The following is a 25225-nucleotide window of genomic DNA, read 5'->3' on the forward strand; positions in this document are numbered from 1 at the left end:
TGATGTAGGTCTCTGGTTCATGTGGCCCTTTCTGTCTCTTGGGCTCTTAGTTGTCGTGTGGCCTTGGTGTTCTTCATTCTCCTTTGATCCAGGTGGGTTGAGACCAATTGATGCATCTTAGATGGCCGCTTGTTAGCATTTAAGACCCCAGACGCCACATTTCAAAGTGGGATGCAGAATGATTTCATAATAGAATTATTTTGCCAATTGACTTAGAAGTCCCCGCAAACCATGCTCCCCGACCCCCGCACTTGCTCCGCTGACCTTTGAAGCATTCATTTTATCCTGGAAACTTCTTTGCTTTTGGTCCAGTCCAATTGAGCTGACCTTCCATGTATTGAGTGTTGTCTTTCCCTTCAACTAAAGCAGTTCTTATCTACTGATTAATCAATAAAAAACCCTCTCCCACCCTCCCTCCCTCCCCCCCTCGTAACCACAAAAGTATGTGTTCTTCTCAGGTTTACTATTTCTCAAGATCTTATAATAGTGGTCTTATACAATATTTGTCCTTTTGCCTCTGACTAATTTCGCTCAGCATAATGCCTTCCAGGTTCCTCCATGTTATGAAATGTTTCAGAGATTCGTCACTGTTCTTTATCGATGCGTAGTGTTCCATTGTGTGAATATACCACAATTTATTTACCCATTCATCCGTTGATGGACACCTTGGTTGCTTCCAACTTTTTGCTATTGTAAACAGAGCTGCAATAAACATGGGTGTGCATATATCTGTTTGTATGAAGGCTCTTGTATCTCTAGGGTATATTCCCAGGAGTGGGACTTCTGAGTTGTATGGTAGTTCTATTTCTAACTGTTTAAGATAACGCCAGAGAGATTTCCAAAGTGGTTGTACCATTTTACATTCCCACCAGCAGTGTATGAGAGTTCCAATCTCTCCGCAGCCTCTCCAACATTTATTATTTTGTGTTTTTTGGATTAATGCCAGCCTTGCTGGTGTGAGATGGAATCTCATCGTAGTTTTAATTTGCATTTCTCTAATGGCTAATGATCGAGAGCATTTTCTCATGTATCTGTTGGCTGCCTGAATATCTTCTTTAGTGAAATGTGTGTTCATATCCTTTGCCCACTTCTTGATTGGGTTGTTTGTCTTTTTGTGGTTGAGTTTTGACAGAATCATGTAGATTTTAGAGATCAGGCGCTGGTCGGAGATGTCATAGCTGAAAATTCTTTCCCAATCTGTAGGTGGTCTTTTTACTCTTTTGGAGAAGTCTTTAGATGAGCATAGGTGTTTGATTTTTAGGAGCTCCCAGTTATCGGGTTTCTCTTCATCATTTTTGGTAATGTTTTGTATTCTGTTTATACCTTGTATTAGGGCTCCTAGGGTTGTCCCAATTTTTTCTTCCATGATCTTTATCGTTTTAGTCTTTATGTTTAGGTCTTTGATCCACTTGGAGTTAGTTTTTGTGCATGGTGTGAGGTATAGGTCCTGTTTCATTTTTTTGCAAATGGATATCCAGTTATGCCAGCACCATTTGTTAAAAAGGCTATCTTTTCCCCAATTAATTGACACTGGTCCTTTGTCAAATATCAGCTGCTCATACGTGGATGGATCTATGTCTGGGTTCTCAATTCTGTTCCATTGGTCTATGTGCCTGTTGTTGTACCAGTACCAGGCTGTTTTGACTACTGTGGCTGTATAATAGGTTCTGAAGTCAGGTAAAGTGAGGCCTCCCACTTTCTTCTTCTTTTTCAGTAGTGCTTTGCTTATCCGGGGCTTCTTTCCCTTCCATATGAAATTGGTGATTTGTTTCTCTATCCCCTTAAAATATGACATTGGAATTTGGATCGGAAGTGCGTTAAATGTATAGATGGCTTTTGGTAGAATAGACATTTTTACTATGTTAAGTCTTCCTATCCATGAGCAAGGTATGTTTTTCCACTTAAGTATGTCCTTTTGAATTTCTTGTAGTAGAGCTTTGTAGTTTTCTTTGTATAGGTCTTTTACATCCTTGGTAAGATTTATTCCTAAGTATCTTATCTTCTTGGGGGCTACTGTGAATGGTATTGATTTGGTTATTTCCTCTTTGGTGTTCTTTTTGTTGATGTAGAGGAATCCAAGTGATTTTTGTATGTTTATTTTATAACCTGAGACTCTGCCAAACTCTTCTATTAGTTTCAGTAGTTTTCTGGAGGATTCCTTAGGGTTTTCTGTGTATATAATCATGTCATCTGCAAATAGTGATAACTTTACTTCTTCCTTGCCAATCCGGATACCTTTTCTTTCTTTGTCTAGCCTAATTGCCCTGGCTAGGACTTCCAGCACAATGTTGAATAAGAGCGGTGATAAAGGGCATCCTTGTCTGGTTCCCGTTCTCAAGGGAAATGCTTTCAGGTTCTCTCCATTTAGAGTGATATTGGCTGTTGGCTTTGCATAGATGCCCTTTATTATGTTGAGGAATTTTCCTTCAATTCCTATTTTGGTAAGAGTTTTTATCATAAATGGATGTTGGACTTTGTCAAATGCCTTTTCTGCATCAATTGATAAGATCATGTGGTTTTTGTCTTTTGTTTTATTTATGTGATGGATTACATTAATGGTTTTTCTGATATTAAACCAGCCTTGCATACCTGGTATAAATCCCACTTGATCAGGGTGAATTATTTTTTTGATGTGTTGTTGGATTCTGTTGGCTAGAATTTTGTTGAGGATTTTTGCATCAATGTTCATGAGGGATATAGGTCTATAATTTTCTTTTTTTGTAATGTCTTTACCTGGTTTTGGTATCAGGGAGATGGTGGCTTCATAGAATGAGTTGGGTAGTATTCCGTCATTTTCTATGCTTTGGAATACCTTCAGAAGTAGTGGTGTTAACTCTTCTCTGAAAGTTTGGTAGAACTCTGCAGTGAAGTCGTCCGGGCCAGGGCTTTTTTTTGTTGGGAGTTTTTTGATTACTGTTTCAATCTCTTTTTTTGTTATGGATCTATTTAGTTGTTCTACTTCTGAATGTGTTAGTTTAGGTAGGTAGTGTTTTTCCAGGAATTCATCCATTTCTTCTAGGTTTTCAAATTTGTTAGAGTACAATTTTTCATAATAATCTGAAATGATTCTTTTCATTTCATTTGGTTCTGTTGTGATGTGGTCCTTCTCGTTTCTTTTTCGGGTTATTTGTTTCCTTTCCTGTATTTCTTTAGTCAGTCTAGCCAATGGTTTATCAATTTTGTTAATTTTTTCAAAGAACCAGCTTTTGGCTTTGTTAATTCTTTCAATTGTTTTTCTGTTCTCTAATTCATTTAGTTCAGCTCTAATTTTTATTATTAGTTTTCTTCTGGTGCCTGATGGATTCTTTTGTTGCTCACTTTCTATTTGTTCAAGTTGTAGGGACAGTTCTCTGATTTTGGCTCTTTCTTCTTTTTGTACGTGTGCATTTATCGATATAAATTGGCCTCTGAGCACTGCTTTTGCTGTGTCCCAGAGGTTTTGATAGGAAGTATTTTCATTCTCATTGCTTTCTATGAATTTCCTTATCCCCTCCTTGATGTCTTCTATAACCCAGTCTTTTTTCAGGAGGGTATTGTTCATTTTCCAAGTATTTGATTTCTTTTCCCTAGTTTTTCTGTTATTGATCTCTAGTTTTATTGCCTTGTGGTCTGAGAAGATGCTTTGTAATATTTCGATGTTTTGGACTCTGCAAAGGTTTGTTTTATGACCTAATATGTGGTCTATTCTAGAGAATGTTCCATGTGTGCTAGAAAAAAAAGTATATTTTGCAGCAATTGGGTGGAGAGTTCTGTATAAGTCAATGAGGTCAAGTTGGTTGATTGTTGTAATTAGATCTTCCGTGTCTCTATTGAGCTTCTTACTGGATGTCCTGTCCTTCTCCGAAAGTGGTGTGTTGAAGTCTCCTACTATAATTGTGTAGGTATCTATCTCACTTTTCAATTCTGTTAAAATTTGATTTATGTATCTTGCGGCTCTGTCATTGGGTGCATAAATATTTAATATGGTTATGCCTTCCTGATCAATTGTCCCTTTTATCATTATATAGTGTCCTTCTTTATCCTTTGTGGTGGATTTAAGTCTAAAGTCTATTTTGTCAGAAATTAATATTGCTACTCCTCTTCTTTTTTGCTTATTGTTTGCTTGATATACTTTTTTCCATCCTTTGAGTTTTAGTTTGTTTGTGTCTCTAAGTCTAAGGTGTGTCTCTTGTAGGCAGCATATAGATGGATCGTGTTTCTTTATCCAGTCTGTGACTCTCTGTCTCTTTATTGGTGCATTTAGTCCATTTACATTCAGGGTAATTATAGATAAATAAGTTTTTAGTGCTGTCATTTTGATGCCTTTTTGTGTGTGTTGTTCACAATTTCATTTTTCCACATAGTTTTTTGTGCTGAGGCGTTTTTCTTAGTAAATTGTGAGATCCTTATTTTCATAGTGTTTGACTTTATGCTAGTTGAGTCGTTACGTTTTTCTTGGCTTTTATCTTGAGTTATAGAGTTGTTATACCTTTTTGTGGTTACCTTATTATTTACCCCTATTTTTCTAAGTAAAAACCTAACTTGTATTGTTCTATATCGCCTTGTATCACTCTCCATATGGCAGTTCAATGCCTCCTGTATTTAGTCCCTCTTTTTGATTATTGTGATCTTTTACCTATTGACTTCCATGATTCCCTGTTATGTGTATTTTTTTTTAATTAATCTTAATTTGTTTGTTTTTGTGATTTCCCTATTTCAGTTGATATCAGGACGTTCTGTTTTGTGACCTTGTGTTGTGCTGATAGCTGATATTATTGGTTCTCTGACCAAACAATATCCTTTAGTATTTCTTGTAGCTTTGGTTTGGTTTTTGCAAATTCTCTAAACTTGTGTTTGTCTGTAAATATCTTAATTTCGCCTTCATATTTCAGAGAGAGTTTTGCTGGATATATGATCCTTGGCTGGCAGTTTTTCTCCTTCAGTGTTCTGTATATGTCGTCCCATTCCCTTCTTGCCTGCATGGTTTCGCTGAGTAGTCTGAACTTATTCTTATTGATTCTCCCTTGAAGGAAACCTTTCTTTTCTCCCTGGCTGCTTTTAAAATTTTCTGTTTATCTTTGGTTTTGGTGAGTTTGATGATAATATGTCTTGGTGTTTTTCTTTTTGGATCAATCTTAAATGGGGTTCGATGAGCATCTTGGATAGATATCCTTTCATCTTTCATGATGTCAGGGAAGTTTTCTGTCAGGAGTTCTTCAACTATTTTCTCTGTGTTTTCTGTCCCCCCTCCCTGTTCTGGGACTCCAATCACCTGCAGGTTATCCTTCTTGATAGAGTCCCACATAATTCTTAGGGTTTCTTCATTTTTTTTAATTCTTTTATCTGATTTTTTTTCAGCTATGGTGGTATTGATTCCCTGGTCCTCCAGATGTCCCAGTCTGCATTCTAATTGCTCGAGTCTGCTCCTCTGACTTCCTATTGCGTTGTCTAATTCTGTAATTTTATTGTTAATCTTTTGGATTTCTACATGTTGTCTCTCTATGGATTCTTGCAACTTATTAATTTTTCCACTATGTTCTTGAATAATCTTTTTGAGTTCTTCAACAGTTTTTTCGGTGTGTTCCTTGGCTTTTTCTGCAGTTATCCTAATTTCATTTGTGATATCTTTAAGCATTCTGTAAATTAGTTTTTTATATTCTGTATCTGATAACTCCAGGATTGTATCTTCATTTGGGAAAGATTTTGATTCTTTTGTTTGGGGGGTTGGAGAAGCTGTCATGGTCTGCTTCTTTAAGTGGTTTGATATGGATTGTTGTCTCCGAGCCATCACTGGGAAACTAGTTTTTCCAGAAAATCCGCTAAAAAAAAACTGCAGTCAGATCCCTATCAGAGTTCTCCCTCTGGCTCAGGCTATTCGGATGTTAATGAAGCCGCCTGGGGAGGGTGGGGGAGGGAACAGAGAGATAGGAGAGTAGCACCTCAGAATATAGCCAGAGTTGCTTGTCTTGCTTGGAATGACTATTATATCTGAGATTCCCGTGGGTGCGTCGCCTATGTGTGCTGGCTGTGTGGAGATTGCCCCCGGGGGGTCTGGCCCGCTGGAGTCACGGTCAGATCCTCCGCTTCCAGCCCCACGCCCAGTGTCAAGGCTCCCCTACTGGGACGGTGCACTCTCGACTCCAAAATCAGTCGCTGCCTCCCGGGGACTTCTCGTCTCTCCAGCCGCGTGGCCGTGCCGCCTCCGCGAACCAGTTGGGCCGCCTCCCGGGGTTAGTTCAGATGGGTGGAGCAGGTCCCCGTGCTTGTGCCTGTGACCGAGTGTCCCGGCTGGGACGCTGATCTCCCCACTCCAATACCAGTCGCTGCCTCCCGGGGACTTCTCCTATCGGCTGTGTCCCACGCCGCCCGCGCTACCCAACTGGGCCCCCTCCCGGGGTTAGTTCAGGGGGGTGGAGCAGCTCTCCGTGTTTATGCCGTACCTGCGTCCAGTCCAAATCCCGGCAAGACGGTTCCCCGGCTGGGACGCTGCTCTTCCTGCTCCAAGACCAGTCACTGCCTCCCGGGGACTTCTCCTACTGGCTGCGTCCCACGCCGCCCACGGAACCGGCTGGTCTCCCTCCCGGGGTTAGTTCAGGGGGGTGGAGCAGCTCTCTGTGCTTGTGCCGTACCTGACTGGTACGCTGGCTCCAGGCTCTGGAAACAATCGCTGCTTCCCCGTATTAGTTCGTTCTCCATCTCTAAATCTGTGTTTGTTGTTCAGGGTTCGTAGATTGTTATGTATGTGATCGATTCACTTGTTTTTCCGTGTCTTTGTTGTAAGAGGGATCCGAGGTAGCGTCTGCCTAGTCCGCCATCTTGGCTCCACCTCCGGCCTATACACTCTTCAAAGGAGCTCTATTCCATTATTTCAGGGGTGAGGACACATTAGCTCCAAATCCAGAACATTCCCAAAAAATATTATTATCAAGACCTGCATTACAAAGGTCTTCCAACTTTCTGCACACTGCACAAGCTGATCCAAGTTAAACTCAATGGCAAAATATTCGAGGGTAAATTTAACACAAAACTTGGACTTCGTATATAATTATCTCTGTGAGGCAAGACATTTAATGCATTATTAGTGGTAATTAAATTGTTATTAATTGGTATTGATATTGTTTTCACTGCTATTATTGGAAGATAAGGCAGTGAAAACACCAGAGGATATCAAACCTACCTACAATGCTGGCTTTCAATCTAAATACAAGATCACGTGTTTGAACATATTCTAGATAGATTAGAGAAAATGAGGCAAAATCCCCTCCCTACGATGTTTCCAGTTTTCTTCTTGATATATTGCTCAAAAAGTTAAAAAAGCATGTCTTTCTTTAGGCCCTCAAAGTATAAATGAACTAACAGAAAACTCCAGTAATGGTTAAGAGAAATAGATCTTTGTCAACATTCAGCAACAGCTACTGTTTTAACTATGTAAATATATACTGTATGAGGGACTTCGTTAGATCTAGAGACTTTAGTATAAACATTAAAAATATAAATAAGCAAGTGGATAAAATGGAGACCAACAAGATCTACATGCTAAGTCCGGTGTATGCATGACACATGGGGTCGTCATGAGTCGGAATCAACTCAACCACAACTAACATCAACATACATGACTGTATGCATACTTGTAAGTGCTGTCATGCTCTCCATGTTTATTTCCTTCTCATGTGCAGTGTGTGGAATGGTCATCACAATGTCTGAATGAGGGTTTTACAGTCATGCTTTTCAACATTCCAAGCACACTTTCAGTTTTTAGTGGGGAGGCCTACTTTTCCCAGATAGGTGAAAAGGATAGTATAAATACTAAATTTCATAGTGTTTCTGGTGTCAGCCACCATCATAGGTGCATATCTATATTGTCTCATTTAATCCTTACAATGGCCTACGTGGCAGGTACTACAATGACTACCATCTCAATCATCAGTTCACAGATGAGCAGTGAAGGACAGAAGGGGCAGAGCTGGGGTGGACACTTGGGCAGGCTGACAGCTCTGTGTGTTCACCTGTCTGCCTCACTTTGTGGGCGCTGGAGGTGAGGGGGACACCTGGTTAATTCAGATGACGTATTTGGAAGTATAACCTGTCTGGTACAAATGCCAAAAAATTCTACACATTACTGTGATAAACAGTTGTTGTTGAGCACCGTCGAGTCAGTTCCAACTCACATTAACCCATATACAACAAAATGAAACAGTTCTGCACCACCCCCATGATTGCTGCTACGCCTGAGCCCACTGTTGCAGCCACTGTGTCAACTCCTTTCACTGAGGGTCTTCCTCTTCTTTGCTGACCCTCCACTTTACCAAGCATGATGTCCTTCTCCAGGGACTGCTCCCTCCTGATAACAAGTCCAAAGCACGTGAGACGAAGTCTTATCATCCTCATTTCTAAGGCTGTACTTCCAAGACAGATTTGTTTGTTCTTTTTGCAATCCCTGGCACATTTGATATTCTTTGCCAACACCACAACTCAAAGGAGTCATGTCTTCTTCGGTCTTTGTTATTCATTGCCCAGCTTTCGCATGCACATGTGGTGACTGAAAACACCATGGCTTGGGTCAGGCACACGTCAGTCCTCAAGGTGACCTCTTTGCTTTTTAACACTGTAAAGAGGTCTTTTGCAGCAGATCTGCCCAGTGCAATGTGTTGTTTGATTTCTTGACTGCTGCTTCCATGGGTGATGAACAGTATACATTGCTAAATCTCTGTTACCTAGATAACTCACTCTGTCTGAGTATCTCTCATATAGTCATTTTCTTTGGCTTCTGCCTCAGAAAGAAATATAGCACCATTTCCATCAACTGAAGACAGAATGGATAGGGATGAGGACGTCTGATGGAATTTTCCACAAGAATGGAAATGGTGGCGGTTGCTAGCGAATACTAATGTAATCATGGTGGACTCGCTTCCATTCCCAGGTATGATGAGAATTCTGAGCAAGTTTGTTGCACAGGTCATGAAGAGGAAGCCTGGAAGGCAGGAAGGCAGGAAGGAGAGGTTCAAGGGGCAACATGAGCACGTTTCATAGCTGCTTTTCTCTACAGGGTCAGACAGGACACATGATTCATGCTGCTTTACAGGAGGCTCAATCATCTGCAGAAGGTAGGTGTAGGACTAGATGGCTGCAGAGCAGAACTGGCTCTGGAAAAATTTTGCTGGACCTTCTTAAGCACTAAATGAGCTTGCATTAAGTACCTGGCAATACGGGGTTATGGATTAAAAGGTATACTATATTCTTTATGCAACTCTACTTCCACCTGCTGAATAAAAAGACAATAAGAAACCCCAAGGAAGCTTAAGTGTTCAAACTACCTTAACTGACTCAGGTCCTGAAAGTCGGACCAGAGCCTGAACTAGGTGGATTTCTAACCACCGGTGCTGCAGCCCATTTTATTCTGTAAAAATAAGCACTTCTACGAGAGTTGTGATCTATACTAAGGAGCTCTGGTGGCGCAAATGGTTAGGCACTCAGCTGCTAACTGAAAGACTGGCGTTTTGAACCCATCTTAATTATCCTTAAATTCTGACTCTTGGTAGGCTACATTCAATGTTCAATTGAAATCTCACCCGTGCCTTTTATTCTTCACAACATTGCTATGATTAGTGATGTAACTGAAAGAACGAAGGTGAAATATATTGCAAGGAATCAGAGTGTATCTCCAGGGTGGGGACAGTTGTGTTATTTATCAAAATTGCTGTTGCTCTTCTTAGGTGCTGTTGAGTCAGTTCCGACTCATAGTTACCCTATGTGCAACGGACCGAAACAATGCCTGCTCCTGTGCCACCCTCACAATCATTGTTATGCCTGAGCCCACTGCTGCAGTCACTGCGTCAATCCATCTCATTGAAGATCTTCCTCTTTTTCCCTGACCCTTGACTCTATCAAGCTTGATGTCCTTCTCCAGGGACTCATCTCTCCAAACCAAACCCACTGCCATCGAGTCAATTCCGACTCCTAGTGAACCTATAGAATAGAGCAGAACTGCCCCAGAGGGTTTCCAAGGCTGTAGTCTTACAAAAGCCGACTGTTACATCTTTCTCCCATGGAGCAGCTGGTGAACTCAAAATGCTGATCTTTCAGTTAGGAGCTGAGCACCTAACCTCTGTGCTACTAAGGATCCTTACAAATACCTCTTGTTGTTGTTAGGTGCCATCGAGGCAGTTCCAACTCACAGCAACCATATGTACAACAGAATACAACACTACCCAGGCCTGTACCATCCTCAAAATCCTTGCTATAGTTGAGCCCTTTGTTGCAGCCACTGGGTCAATCCATCTTGGTGAGGGTCCTCCTCTTTTTTGCTGACCTTCTATCTTAACATAGATGATGTCCTGCTCCAAGGATTGATCCCTCCTGATAACAGGTCCAAAATACGTGAAACGACGTCTCACCAACCTCCCTTCCAAGGAACACTCTAACTGCACTTCTAAGACAGTCTTGTTTGTTCTTATGGCAGTCCGCAGTGTATTCAGTATTCTTTGCCAACACCATAATTCAAAGGCATCAATTCTTTTTCCGTCTTCCTTATTCATTGTCCAGCTTTCTCATGCATATGAGGTGATTGAAAATATCACGGTTTGGGTCAGGCAGGCCTTAATCCTCAAAGTGACATCTTTGCTTTTCAACACTTTAAAGAGGTCTTTTGCAGCAGATCTGCCCACTGCAATGCATCATTCGATTTCCTGGCTGCTGCTTCCATAGGTGCTGATTGTGGATCCAAGTAAAATGAAAGCCTTGACAACTTCAATCTTTTCTCTGTTTATCATGATGTTGCTTATTGGTCCGGTTGTGAGGGTTTTTGGTTTTGGTTTATGTTGACGTGTAATCCATACTGAAAGCTGTAGTCTTTGATCTTCATCAGTAAGTGCTTAAGTACACTTTCGGCAAGCAAGGTTGTATCATCTGCATATTACAGATTGTTCATAAATCTTCCATCGATCTACCTTTCGCTGGTATTAATCAACACTGTCCTAATTTATTCATTTATATGAAACTATGACGATTACCATATTTTTAAATTTCACAAATGAACTATTCTACTAGCAAACACTCTTTCTTCAGCTGTAAAAAGATTTTTATCTTCCCCATCTTAGGTAAATTGACACAAGTAAGCATCTGCATATTGTTTTTATTTTCTTAAGACGGTATGGCATCAAAAGGCTCACTTAAAATTTCCCATTGGGTGATAATGTAGCCCCAACTTTTTAGAGTAAAAAAAAGGTGAAAGCATTAACTAAGAGTTCATGTAGGATCTAATTTTACTCACTGCAATAGAAACCACTCATTCTGACTGTTTGAAATAACAGCACTCACAAGTATTAAACTGCTAATATTCCACAGCTGTATGGACTCAAGTGATTCTTTTAATTGAAAATTCTGTGATAGCGGGGATATTATTTAAATATTACTTAGGAGTAATAAAATTTTATGAATGTGAAGGTCATATGTAATTCATCTATAACTTTATTAAATATTGGTTATTCTTGCAGAGCATTAACTGTTTCTTAAATACTTTCTTCATACATGCAAATATTTTTACCACCTCCTGTTTTCCTTCTATGCTGAAATACTTGTCAAACTCATGCAAAGATTCGGTGCGTTTTCTCCTTGCAGCCTATCTATATAGTTCTTTATTAAAGCTGCCACATGCATGACAGAAAACTTGTTTTCAATACTTGCTCAGAATCACATTTGTTTGAAAGGAAATTCATAAGACTATCATCACAGCAGACATTGGCTATTTCACTAGTTTATAAAGACACATGTTGAGGTTGTCAGTGGCAAGTGCTGATCAAATGACTCATGAAGTCGAGATTCATTGACATGTTTGAGCTTGAAATCAAAATCTGTGTTATTTAGCGTCTGCTTAATAGACTCTAAAGAAAAAAAAAAACAGTGCTGTCGAGTCAATTCCGACTCATACTGGAAGCAAGTTCATGAGGATCAAATATTCCTTGTTTTGCTCTACTCCTTATCGTACAAGCTCTGGTTTTCACAAGCTGCATCCCAGATGAAATGTATGTTTTATCTACACCGACATTTTTGTTGAAATTGTACCTCTTTAAATTTTCATCTTGCAGGAAGTAAATCTCCAGACGCTGGAGTAATCATCCTGTAAAAGCAGGTGGGAATATTCACGCCACTGTCCAGCTCAGTAGTCTGCTGTTTCTGTCTTGGTTCATGAAATTCCAACCCCCACCCATGGCAGGAACACTGGTGGCCTGTCTCTCTCATGCCCCCTTATTTCCCAACCCCACAAGAAAGGAGGTGTGGAGCGGGGGTATGTCCAGTGACAGTGTGTGCTCTGTGGAGTCTGGTTGACCAGTTGACTGGCTCACTGCTTATTCAGGAAGTAACCCTTTAAATCCTTCTTATGCTGCCAGATCTCAAGGCTGCAACAGAGGCTCATATCTCCCACTTCTTGTCCTCGGGCATGCAGGCAGCTGCTGTAATTTTGCCTTCCCACTAAGAGCACCCACCAATTGTCTGTCAGTTTGTCATACTGCATTGGCTTGGGTATTTCTGTGACTCTGGAAGCTATGCCCCCAGTATTTCAAAAACCAGGAGGGTCAACCATGGTGGACAGGTTTCAGCAGAACTTCTAGGCTAAGACAGACTAGAAAGAAGGATCTGGAGATCTACTTCTAAAAACATCAACTAGTGAACACCTTATGAATACCAGCACAACACTGTCTGATACAGTGTGGGAAGATGAGCCCCTCAGGTTGGAAGGCACTCTAAATGCAACTGGAGAAGAGCTGCCTCCTCAAAGCAGGGTCAACCTTAATGACATGGATGGAGTCAAGCTTTCGAAACCTTCATTTGTTCATGTGGCACGTCTCAAAATCAGAAGAAACAACTATAAGCATCCATTAAAAATCGGAACGTGAAATGTAAGGAGTATGAATCTAGGAAAATTAGAAGTCATAAAAAATGAAATAGGATGCATAAAGAGTGATATTTTAGGCATTAGTGAGCTGAAATGGACTGGTAGTGGCCATTTTGAATCAGACAATCATATAGTCTACTATGCCAGGAATGACAACTTGAAGAGGAATGGCGTTGGATTCATCGTCAAAAAGAACATTGCAAGATCTATCCTGAAGTACAGCGCTGTCAGTGATAGGATAATATCCATAGGCCTACAAAGACCAGTTAATATGACTATTATTTAAATTTACCTACCAACCATTAAGGCCAAAGATGAAGAAATTGAAGATTTTTACCAACTTCTGCAGTCTGAAATTGACTGAACATGCAATCAAGATGCATCGATAAATGCTGGTGATTGGCATGCACAGATGAAGAAAATAAGATCCACAAAAAATACTTTCTCAGTGTTGTTGTTAGGTGCCATGGAGTCAGTTCTGACTCATAGTGACCCTAGATACAACAGAAGGAAACACTGCCCAGTCCTGTGCTATCCCATAATTGTTGCTATGCTTGAGCTCATCTTTGCCGCCACTGTGTCAATCCATCTTGTTGAGGGTCTTCTTCTCTTTCTCTGACGCTCAACTTTACCAGGCATGGTGTCCTTTTCCAGGGACAGGTCCCTCCTGGTAACATATCCAAAGTATGTGAGACAAAGTTTTGCCACCCTCACTTCTAAAGAGCACTCTGGCTGTACTTCCATGACAGACTTGTTCATTCTTCTGGCAGTCCACGTTACATTCAATATTCTTTGCCAACACCATAATTCAAAGGCATCAGTTATTGCCTCCTTTATTCACTGTCCAGCTTTTACACGCATATGAGGCAACTGAAAATAGCATGACTTGGGTCAGGTGCACCTTAGTTATCAAGGTAACATTACTGATTTTTTTAAAACTTTAAAGAGCACTTTTGCAGCAGATTTGCCCAATATATCTTGTTTGTTTTGTTGACCTCTGCTTCCATAGGTGTTGATTGCTGATCCAAGTAGAATTAAATCCTTGATAACTTCAATTTTTCCTACATTTATCATGATGTTGTTTATCAGTCCACACGTGGTGAATATATGGCACCATCTAGTAATTCCCTAATTGTTTAGGCATCGGCACTTGTTTCCTCACTAAGTCTCAACACCTTGAAGGAAACAACTGGCCTCAATACCCCCTGCCCACTCTCCTTGCAGAATCATCTGGAAATATCTGTGGATTGAACTGAAGGAAATCCAGCCGATGGCCCGTTACCTGAGAGCAGAAAGATCTTAACCAGTTACTCAAGTCACGTGGCCACCAATCTGAGCCAACAGCCAGTGGTTTCCTAATCTTCAAGTCTAACAGGGTTCACATAAACCTAACACTTTCTCCCAAGGGACTGGGGTAATCCCTCTGGCCCTGCCAGCCTCTTCAGAGTCCATACCAGTGGTCTCCAGTGTGGGGGGTACAACAGAGGATGTGCAAGATGACCCCCTAGATACGGAGAAGCAAATATAGAACATTCCTTTATGTATACTTTTCATTTTTATTTGTATTTTTAGGTATGCCTTATACTAGATGTAATACTATTATATAATATGGATATAATTTATAAATCATAGAAATATATTAAAGGCATTGTCTCAAAACATGTGTGCACTGCCAGAGACAGCTCCTGGAGTCTAGAGTTGGCTGGGAAGGTGTGAGGGCATGGAATGAATGGATGTAGAAAGGCAGAGCCCCTGGGCAGGTGTAGGGGAGAGAGCCCTGTAGTGTTATGCTTGGGATCCGACAAGAGGTGACTCTCCCATGCCTCTCTTCCTGAGACACCATCTATATGCTTCTGGAAATTTTTCCCTGGAGGTTGAGTAAGTCAGGATATTTGCTCAAAACTGCCTGAAGTTCAAAGGTGCAGGCTGTGATGGGGTCTTGGAGGTCTGACCATTACTGCCTTAGCAGATCTCTGCCACTGCAGAAAAGCCTAGACAACCAGGTTGTCCGCTTTAAAGGATTCAGAGGGCACTGCTGCCTTTCCTCAGAGGAGGTAACCCAAGCAAAGCACCTGTTCTTTCGGGATGGCAAGCCGTCGAAGGCATAGAGTAGGGTTCTGCAGACGTTTTCTGCAAACGGGCCCGATAGCAAATGTGTCTGGCTTGGCGGGCCATGTGCTCTGTCCCAACTGCCTGATTCTACTGACACAGTGCAGAAGCCACCATACCATACATGAATAAATCAGCATGGGTGTGTGTCCCAATAAAACTTTATTTACGGCCACTGAAATCTGAATTTCATATAATGTTCACATATCACAAAATATTATCTATCTTTTGATTTTCTTTTCAACAACTTAAACATTTCATGATCATTCTTAGCTCAAGGGCCCTACAAAAACAGATGGTGAGCCAGGTTTGACCCACGGGCCATAGTTTGCTGACCCCTGCCGACTACGATTTTGAAAAAAAAAGTTTGAACATTTCCCCTGCCTTTAATGTGGCATAGATGAATTACGTTTGTTTCTTATTGTAGCTATTTTTTAATCAAACCTCTACGAGCTTCTCGACAAGAGAGAATTCTAAGAGCATATGAACATGGAACAGAGAATCAACACAATCCCTTTTGTTGTCAGTTTTCACTGGAATTAGACATTGAATGTCACTGAGGCTGTTATTTTCTTGTAAAAGGGGTACATGGAAATAAAATAAACCTACCTTAATAAGAGGCAAAAACTAAACATTAAAACAGCCCAAACTCCAGACAGGAATGGATCTAGCTGGCTGAAGGTGAGACAAATGCTAACAAAAGACTGAAAGCGTCTTCTTCATCTAAACACTGGAGGCATTTACAATATCAAAAATAAAGACTATTTTGTGCTTCCCTTCCTAGAAGGCAGTGAAATACTGAAATGTAAGTATCATGATCAGCTGTAAAAGCAACTTAGCCTGCCTCGATTTCAAAAGGTGTCATTTTGTCTCATGAAGCAGTCTTAGAAAATCGCTACACTCTACTTCACGGTCTCTGGAAGTTCTAACAGTCTGAGGACGTAGAGCCCTGAGCCAGGCTCTGGACCTGAGCTTCACCTCTCCTGCCTCAGCCCCTGCCCGTGGTAATATGCACCGTTAGGAAAAAAAAAAGAGCTGGCTCTATTGTCTGCACCCACAACACAGTACCTTCTGAGTTTACTGAGCAATGTGGGGCTTTAGAACAAGTGCAATTCTTAGCTTGTTTTTAATGACGGTAATTTTGTAGTGTTCCTAGCACATTTCATCATGACATTCAACCAATCATTTTGCAAATGGACATATAATTTAGAAAATATGTGTGTTTTTTCATGAGGCATGTGGTAGTACTTGATTCATAATATGTATTTAATCCAGGAGAGCTATCTAGTTGATTGAACTCTATGAGATTGCCAATATTCAACCCTCACACAACAATTTCATATGATTCAAATAGTGCGAATGAAATAAATTCTAAGTCCGTCTTTCAAAATATATGGTGCATTTTTAGTATATATACATATATATTTAGCTTGATAAATAGGCAGACTATATACCATTAAAAATCCATTACCAGCATTAGACTTTTAGTTCTGTATAATGATTTTCAGGAGAAAGATGTGACAGTCTGCTTCCATAACGATTTACAGCTTTGGAAACCCTATGAGGCAGTTCTAGCCTGTGCTACGGGGTCACTATGAGTTGGAATTGACTTGACGGCAGCAGGTATAATGACTACATTTTCTTGGAGTACTTATATTCATTAAATGCATTAATTCAGACATATTAAAAAATGAGTATTGTTTCCTCCACAATGCTTGAGTGGCAAACTCACTTTATAACCCCTACTGTACTCCTTCCCTTCAGACTCAGGGAGCTCAACTGGAGCCACATGCTGCTCCTACCATCATCATCACAGACGTGATGAAGGTCATGATGCTTACAGGGAGAGAGGGTGGACACAGAGCACGTCACACACACACGACACACCACACACACACACACAACACGTGCCACATACACACACACACGTCACACATACCACACACATACACATCACATACCACACACCACACATATATACCACACACCACACATACACACAAAAAAACATAATACATACCACAAAAAACACCAGTCATACCACACACCATACACACAACACACCACAGACACACAACACCCATACATACAAAAGAAATCACACGCACACCACAAAAACACCAAACATACCACATACCATACACACAACACACGCTACACACACACCACGCATACACAAAAAAATCACACGCGCACCACAAAAAACACCAAACATACCACACACCACATCACACATACCACATAGTCCATACACAACACGTACTACATACACACACCACACACATCACACACAGACCAAAAACATCACACACACCACGAAATACACCAAACATACCACACCCCACACATACCACACACATCACATAGACATATCCCACAAAGCAAGCACACACACCAAATACTCCATGCATACTGTTCACACACCCCACAGCATACACCATGGAAACACACCACATCTCACACACACACACACACACATCACACCACTCAAATGCATGCGCACACACACACACACCACACACTCTCTCCATGTCCGTCCTGAGGGAGCGTCACCTAAGCTCCCCAGCAGACGCACAGCTCGCCCCACCACAGCCAGGCCTCCGAGTGGGTGCTGGGTACACACCTGTGCTCGTGCGGTAGGTGCCCGTGTGTGCTGGCGGCAGAGGGTCCCCCTGGCTCTGGCTGAGACTCCTCATGGGGGGTTTCTGGTAGACGCGGTCTTCATAAATGGGGTCTATGTGGTGCTCTGGGGACTGCAGGGCCCGCAGCTCTGGGCCCAGGTGGCCGTGCTGGCTGCTGTAGGAGGCTCGGGACCCAGCTGAAACGAATGAACACAGAGCCATTAGGGCCAGATCACCGTGCAAGCAGTGCTTGTGTTATCAAAGGCACATTTGAAAATATTTTCTTTTAGGACAGAATTGTTGAAATCTGCAGAAAAGCAAACGAATAACACGAAATGGCAGCAATACATCAAGCTCATCGGCATCACCCAGCCACCCCGCTTTGCTCCCAAACCTGATCTCACTGTGAGGATGACAGCTTCCCAGACTAATCCACGCTGAACGAAGCCCCTGAAACCCCATCTTTCTCACAGCCTGATGAATGTAGCTGGGTCCCCCACAAAAGGAATTGGCCAGACGGTCAAACCCCAAACCTCCTAGTTATCCCATAGTCCTTGCACCTTCAACTTCACGACAGAAATGAAGTGAAGTGATGGGTCAGCGAGTGAATCACAATGGCAAGCCACCGTGATGTTGTCCCTGAAGAGTGGACCAGAAGGAGTTTTCCTCAGTAGTTTGTCCCTGGACTGTGAATCCACTGGAATATTCAGATGCCCAATAGTCTAAATCCCTCGGAGGAACAGATGTTAAAACAAAAGCTTTAAAGTTATATTTTCCTTTACTCCCATCCTCCAAATTGAAGCATTCACATTGTCTGCCATCTTCTGAAAAGATACATACTATTGTCACTAACTGGTGTAATTTAAACATTGAGGCCACCCTCACTCAGCTTCATAGTACTAGTAAAGTTCTACTTGGATCACTTCATATATAGCGCAGGAAGAAGCGTTATGTCGAAGCAACAGTGTATACCAGGGAACCATGGGTATCTCTGAAGAAGCAGAAAAACGGAGTTTTGTAGGGTTAAGAGATTGAGAGGGCAGATGGAAAAAAAGATAGATTGAGAGACGGTATTTCAGCTGAGGTACAGTTAGAACCTTTCCCAGCCATGTCCTTTTCTAGGGACTGTCTTTCCTGACGACGCACCCAAAGTAAGCGAGTCGAAGCCTCACTTTTAAAAGTCCTTGTTTTTTTTTTTTTTAATTTTTACTGTGCTTTAAGTGAAAGTTTACAAACCAAGTCAGTCTCTCATACAAAAACTTATATACACCTTGCTATATACTCCTAGTTGCTCTCCCCCCAATAAGTGAGCATACTCCTTCCCTCCACTCTCTATTTTCGTGTCCCTTTGGCCAGTTTCTGCCCCCCTCTGCCCTCTCATCTCTTCTCCAGACAGGAGCTGCCCACATAGTTTCATGTGTCTACTTGATCTAGGGAGCTCACCCTTTACAAGTATCATTTTTCTATCCCATAGTCCAGTCCAGTCCCTGTTTGAAGAGTTGGCTTTGGGAATGGTTCCTCTGTTGGGCTAACAGAAGGTCTGGGGACCATGACCTCTGGGATCCTTCTAGTCTCAGTCAGTAAAAGTCCTCATTTTTAAGGAACATTCTGGATGCTTTTTTTCTAAGACTGATAGAAAAGGACATCATATTTAGTAAGTAAAACCCTAAATCCATTGCACTGAGTCAATTCCAACTCACAGCCGCCCTATAGGGCAGACTAGAACTGCCTCATAGGGTTTCCAAGTAGTGGCTGGTGGATTCACACTGCCGACCTTTTGGTTAGCAGCCAAGTGCCTAACCACTGCATCACCAGGACTCCTTAGTAGAAGGCCAGTAAAAATGAGGGGCACCCTCATGAGATGGACTGACACAATAACCACAACGATGAACTCAAATACACCAGTGATCGTGGAGATGGCACACGACTGGGCCACATTTTGTCCAGTTGTGCCATGAGTTGCTGACTCAATGACAACTAACAACACCACCACAGTCAGAACCACGGGAGCAGAAATGCCAGGGGAGTCACCTCCCTAGGGGCAGAAGGGATGGTAGGCACCTACACACAATTAAGAAGACGAAGAACCAAGGAGGGTGGTCCTCAGTCTGTGGTGAGTACAGAACACATACAAGAACCAAACGAGGCTACAGCTGATTTTCGGGACGGCCCTTCAGCTAAACCACCAAAGCTAATAACAATGTGTCACGTTGGGATTTAACAGTCGGTTGTCTTTGAACAGCCCCAATTCAAAACTCTCCATTTCAGCCTTAAGGGACAGCGTATCGGAATTCCTTAATCTTGGTGGGATTTGGGGACAGCTCTACCTCTGATGGGCTGATCCAGGGGTTCCACTCGTGGCTATTTTAAAGACGAAGTCTTCAAATACTCAAAAATTGGGCTACTTCTTCCAAATCACGTAGCCCAAAGGATTTTAATAGCCTTGCAGAGTATATTTGCACGCAGCATTGATGGCTCAGTGGTAGAATTCCCACCGCCCACGCGGGAGAACCGAGTTAGATTCCTGGCCAATACACCTCACACGCAGCCACCACCTTTCTGTCACTGGAGGCTTGCATGCTGCTACAATACTGGGCACGTTTCAGAGGAGCTTCTAGAGTAAAATGAACCAAAAAGGAAGAGCTGGTAATATACTTCCAAACATCGGCCACTGAACATCCTCTGGAGCACAACGGTCCAGTCTCCACTGATCATGAGGATGGCACAGGAGAGGATGGCATTTTGTGTCCTTGTGCACGGGGTCACCATAAGTCAGGGACAAGCATGAGGGCAGCTACCAACAACAGCAGCAACAACAGAATAGTTGACAAAAAAGCCATTCAACGTTTTGAAATTTTAGACAGATAAACATCCTGCTGGTATTTTTAGTATAAGGAATATAAAAACCCACTGTCGTTGAGTCAATTCCAACTCACAGCAACCTTATAGGGCAGAGCAGAACTTTCCCATAGAGTTTCCAAGGTGGTAATTTTTATGGAACCGGACTGCCACATCCTTCTCCACAGAGCAGCTGGTGGGTTTGAACGGCTGACCTTTGAGTCGGCATCCAAGAGCTTAACCGCTGTACCACCAAAGCTCCTTATTTTTAGAATGAAAACAAACAAAAAAACTTGTTGCTGTCCAGTGGATTCCAACTCATAGCGATCCTATAGGACAGAGCAAAACTGTCCCATAGGGTTTCCAAGGAATGGCTGGTGGATTCGAACTGCTGACCTGTGGTTTGCTACAGAGCTCTTAACCACTGTGCCACCAAGGCTCCATCTTTAGCATAAAAACAAACAAAAAAACACCTTAAATTTAAATAAACAGAAAATAGAGCATTTCTGAATGACTGGGGCAGTCCTCTATGAATTCAGTGTTAATAAAACTCACTGAATGTTTTCAGAAAAGGAAAGGAAGAGGGTAAGCAAGCTCCTTACGTTTCCCTTTCCTAGTAATTAAATAAGTCCTGACTTAGATAGCACTCACATGAATGATAGATTGTAAATGACTGTTTTGCATAATTAGGTTCATTGCATCTGATTTATCAAATGCCAACATCATACTGAATGTTATGCTCATATTTTTCAGGAATATATTTAAGTACAATCCACTTTGAGTTTCTGCTGTCAGTTTTTCTTTCTCCTGAAGGTTTTGATAATATTGCCAAGGAATTAAAACTTTAAAAAAAAGAGACAGCCATTATAACCAAATGTTGTACAGTCAAATAAGTTATTCATAGTTCGCTCATTTTGAGTAGTAACCTCATCATTTCTCGATTATTCAGCAATGGCCCCAAACATCCAGTAATAAACAACAAGGACTTACTGATCTCTTAAGTGGTGACATGATCTCAGTGTACGTGTGAAAATGCTCTTATTATAATGATTTACCCAGCATTATAAAATTTTTACTAATACCGTGAATTATTAATTATTAAGGATCCTAGGCAAGAAGCAAAAACCTTAACATAAAGCTTAACTCCATGGATATCTGACTTTCAACAGCATTAATAAAAATATCAGTATAATTATTAAATATTTGCAGTCTATTATCCATTTTTTCTATTAGCATACTCTGGGTGAAAGCATATGGGTTTCTATAGGGAAACACTTGTGTAAAACATAGACACATATTTAAGAAGCAGGAACCCTTGGATGATACCCAAACCAAAATCAAACTCTTTGCTGATGGGTTGATTCCGACTCACAGCAACCCTAAAGGGCAGAGTAGAACTGCCCCATATGGTTTCCAAGGAGCAGGTGGAGGGTTCGAGCTACCAACCTTTTGGTTAGCAGCCAAGCTCTTAACCACTGCACCACTAGGGCTTCCCTTGGGTAGTGGGTAATGGTTAATTTGTTGAGCTCCTAACCAAAAGGGACCTTGGAAGAAAGTCCTGGGGCTCTACTTCAGGAAAATCAGCCATTGAAAACCCTATGGAGGACAGATCTACTCTGACACACGTGGGGCTGCCCACGAGTTGAAATCGACTCCTTGGAAATGGGTTGGTTGGGTGTAAGTAGTATTCATAGCTACTAATGAGAAGAGGCATTTTAAAGGAGTATTGTTTATGCTCCTTTTTATCCTGTGATCAGGTTTCAATTGCTCTTGGGTAGGCAAGGTTATTGGCAAGAGAGACAGAAAGAGCTAAGAAGAGAGGCCAAGAAATCAAAGGTACAAGTGTGACTTCTAGAATTCACACATCCTACCACCCTTGCTCAAGAAAACGCATGTATCAGATCCATACAAACAAGGACAACTGTATTTGGGGCAATTTTGAGAAAAAAATTTCTCATACAATCTCTTCGGGAATATATTCCAAATTGTCATTAGATGATGTACGTATGTGTCGATTTGCAGAAAATGTACTCTTGTTTAGAAGTAATGTTCTTTTACCATTACAGTCTATTTGACAGTGAGTCCTAATCATTACATGGGACTCAAAACACCATGAGCACTTACATCTTTGCCAGGAACTCAAACAATGCTATTATAACAGGAAAAAATGAGAAACATTGCTTTTGTCCAAAATGCCACAGATGTCAAGACCAAATGTTCCTGCCATTCACGTTGGTGAAGAAACCATTCTGGGAGCATGAACTGGACCAAGCTGAGGGTCAGAAGCTCAGCATGGCAAAGTTCAGTAAAACATGGACGGGTCGGGAAAACAGACGCCATAGACCAGACCAACAGCATGGACTGTCCCCCAACCACGGCAGACATATTTCATGCAAGGATAACACCAGTGTTTACAAAGCACTTCATGGCCAATTTCTGCCACCATTTCCATATTGTCCAGCGTCATCAACACTCCAATTCCACCATGCAGCTCTGCTCTTCCTACGTCTACTGTTCACACAACAAAGTCAATCAAAATCAATTTACAGATTTCATATAAAATTTTTTTAAAAGACAAAGATTTTATTGATCATTTTGGAAAACACTTGCAAAATGTAAATGTTAAAGTTTTATTTTATTTTCTTAAAAAAGCATTAGTTCTGTTTTCTAGTGAAAAACCTATTGCCGTCCAGTCGATTCCAACTCATGGTGGCCCTATGGGACAGAGTAGAACTGCCCCATAAGGTTTCTAAGGAGTGGCTGGTGGATTTGAACTGCCATACTTTTGGTTAGCAGCCTGAGCGCTTAACCACTGTACCACCAGGGATCCTAATGAATAACTGTGAAAAATTCCAAAAGGAAAAAATACATATATCTTGAAATGACCAAGAAACGATTTTACAGAAAGGGATAGGGCATAAATTAAAACCTTTTAGTTGAAGATAACAAACACTTGCTAATGCAGGAGGAAGCCAGAACAGGCTTGCAAGGAGTTCTTGACATGGAAGATCACAGGGATGCAGTGGAGGAGCTAAGCTGTGCTCCCCGCCTTGCTTGCCTCGCTCCTCCACACCAGGCTTTCACTGGGTCAGAGAATCTATCAGGCTGTTTTCATTTAACAGCAAGAAAAAAAAAAAAAAAACCTTTGCTATTTCTACAATGATTGGCAAAAAAGCTTCTATGCGAAAGTGAGCCCTGGCTGCACAATGGCTAAGTGCTTGGCTACTAATGGAAAGGCCAGGGCTTCGAACCCACCAAAGGCCCCACAGGAGAAAAAGATTGAGCAATCTGCTTCTGTAAAGATTATAGCCTTGGAAACTCTGTGGGGCAGTTCCATTCTGTCGCTGAGTTGGAATCCACTCAGTGGAATTGATTCTGACTCCTAGTGACCCCATATGTGCAAAGTGGAACTGCTCCATGGGGTTTTCAAGGCTGTGATCTTTTGGAAGCAGATCGCCAGGTCTGTCTTCCAAGGCACCTCTGAATGGGTTTGAACCATCAAACTTTTGGCTAGTAGTCGAGTGCCTAACCATTTGCACCACCCAGGGACAAATATGTACATATATACATACACACATATACATGCATATACATACATATACACACACACACAAGCTAATCGATATTGATCCATATATCACTCATGTGTTCATTCATTCAACACATATTTATTGAGTGCCTGGGCACACTGTTGGAGCTGAGAACACCATGCCCCTCTAGATAGATAAGGTCTCTAGCTAACAGAGCAAACATTCTGTGGGCAAAGTCAGAAAACAAACGTTATCATATTCAGGCAGGGAAGAGGGGACCAAGTGCCAGGGAGGTATATTATTTTAGATAGGGTGGTCAACAAAGTTCCTTTGGAAGTCTGCCATTTTAGGGAAGAAGTGACTAAGGCTAGTGAGGCCAAGAGCCGTGCTGGAGGGAGACCTACAGGAAGGTTTCTAGGCCAAGGGGCCAGCACCAATATAGCCAAGGCCCTGTACAGGAAATCCACTGCATCACATTCATAGGTTGGCTTTGAGTATCTAATTAATCTGTATTGTCTTTTACAGGAAACATCAATTAGTATATGAACTCTTTAAGACTTCATACTACAATTGATTGAAATATTGAGCAGGAAATTTTTTAATTCAAAACCTCACTACTATAGCAACCGAATTGTCCATCAAAGGGATCTCAAATGCTCAACAGAAAATCTCACATAACAGCCTTGTAAAAACTGCACAACTGAAGATTCAGCTCAGGGTACTTGGTTTTTCCCCATGTGGTCTTCATTCCCTAGAATATGATTAGTTCTCACATCATAGTGCATTCCCCAGAGAACCACCTGGAGGATGGGCTAAAAATGCTGACTCCAAGACACAATCCCAAAGAGATTCTGATTGGGCCAGCATGAGAGGGGTGGGGCAATACACAAGTAACCAGTGACCCCAAATCTCCTGGTTCTAATGCAGGGGTCACATGATGAACCACTCTGTCACTGATAAACCGACATGGCAGGACACAGGTACATTTAAAGGACACACACACAAAAAAACTATCTAACAAATGTGTTGCAATTCTCAACCATTCATTTCTGGCATTATTCAAACCATATCATTTATTAGCATGTTAGACCAATTACTATAGTAAGCAGAATAAAACATGTCCGTTTTGTTTTATATGGGGACCCATTCACATTCTTTCATTTATATACTATATGATTTATGATTCTCTAAGGCAAATTCACCTGCTTTTGCAAAGAAATCTTTTTTTTACATTTTCATTTCAAAATTTCAATATT

General features: G+C 41.5%; 1 protein-coding gene across 2 annotated transcripts in view; it reads right to left on the reverse strand.

Annotated features, from left to right (window-relative positions):
* Positions 1-25225, reverse strand: part of CTNND2 (catenin delta 2) — a 1201869-nt gene that overhangs the window by 501853 nt on the left and 674791 nt on the right. For both annotated transcript variants that reach the window (XM_049861022.1, XM_049861014.1), the window contains exon 8: positions 17604-17798. In XM_049861022.1, the coding sequence (XP_049716979.1) occupies positions 17604-17798 (195 nt within the window). The remainder of the gene's footprint in view (positions 1-17603; positions 17799-25225) is intronic.

Source organism: Elephas maximus, chromosome 2 (genome assembly GCF_024166365.1).
Source record: "Elephas maximus indicus isolate mEleMax1 chromosome 2, mEleMax1 primary haplotype, whole genome shotgun sequence".
Taxonomy (NCBI): Eukaryota; Metazoa; Chordata; class Mammalia; order Proboscidea; family Elephantidae; genus Elephas; species Elephas maximus.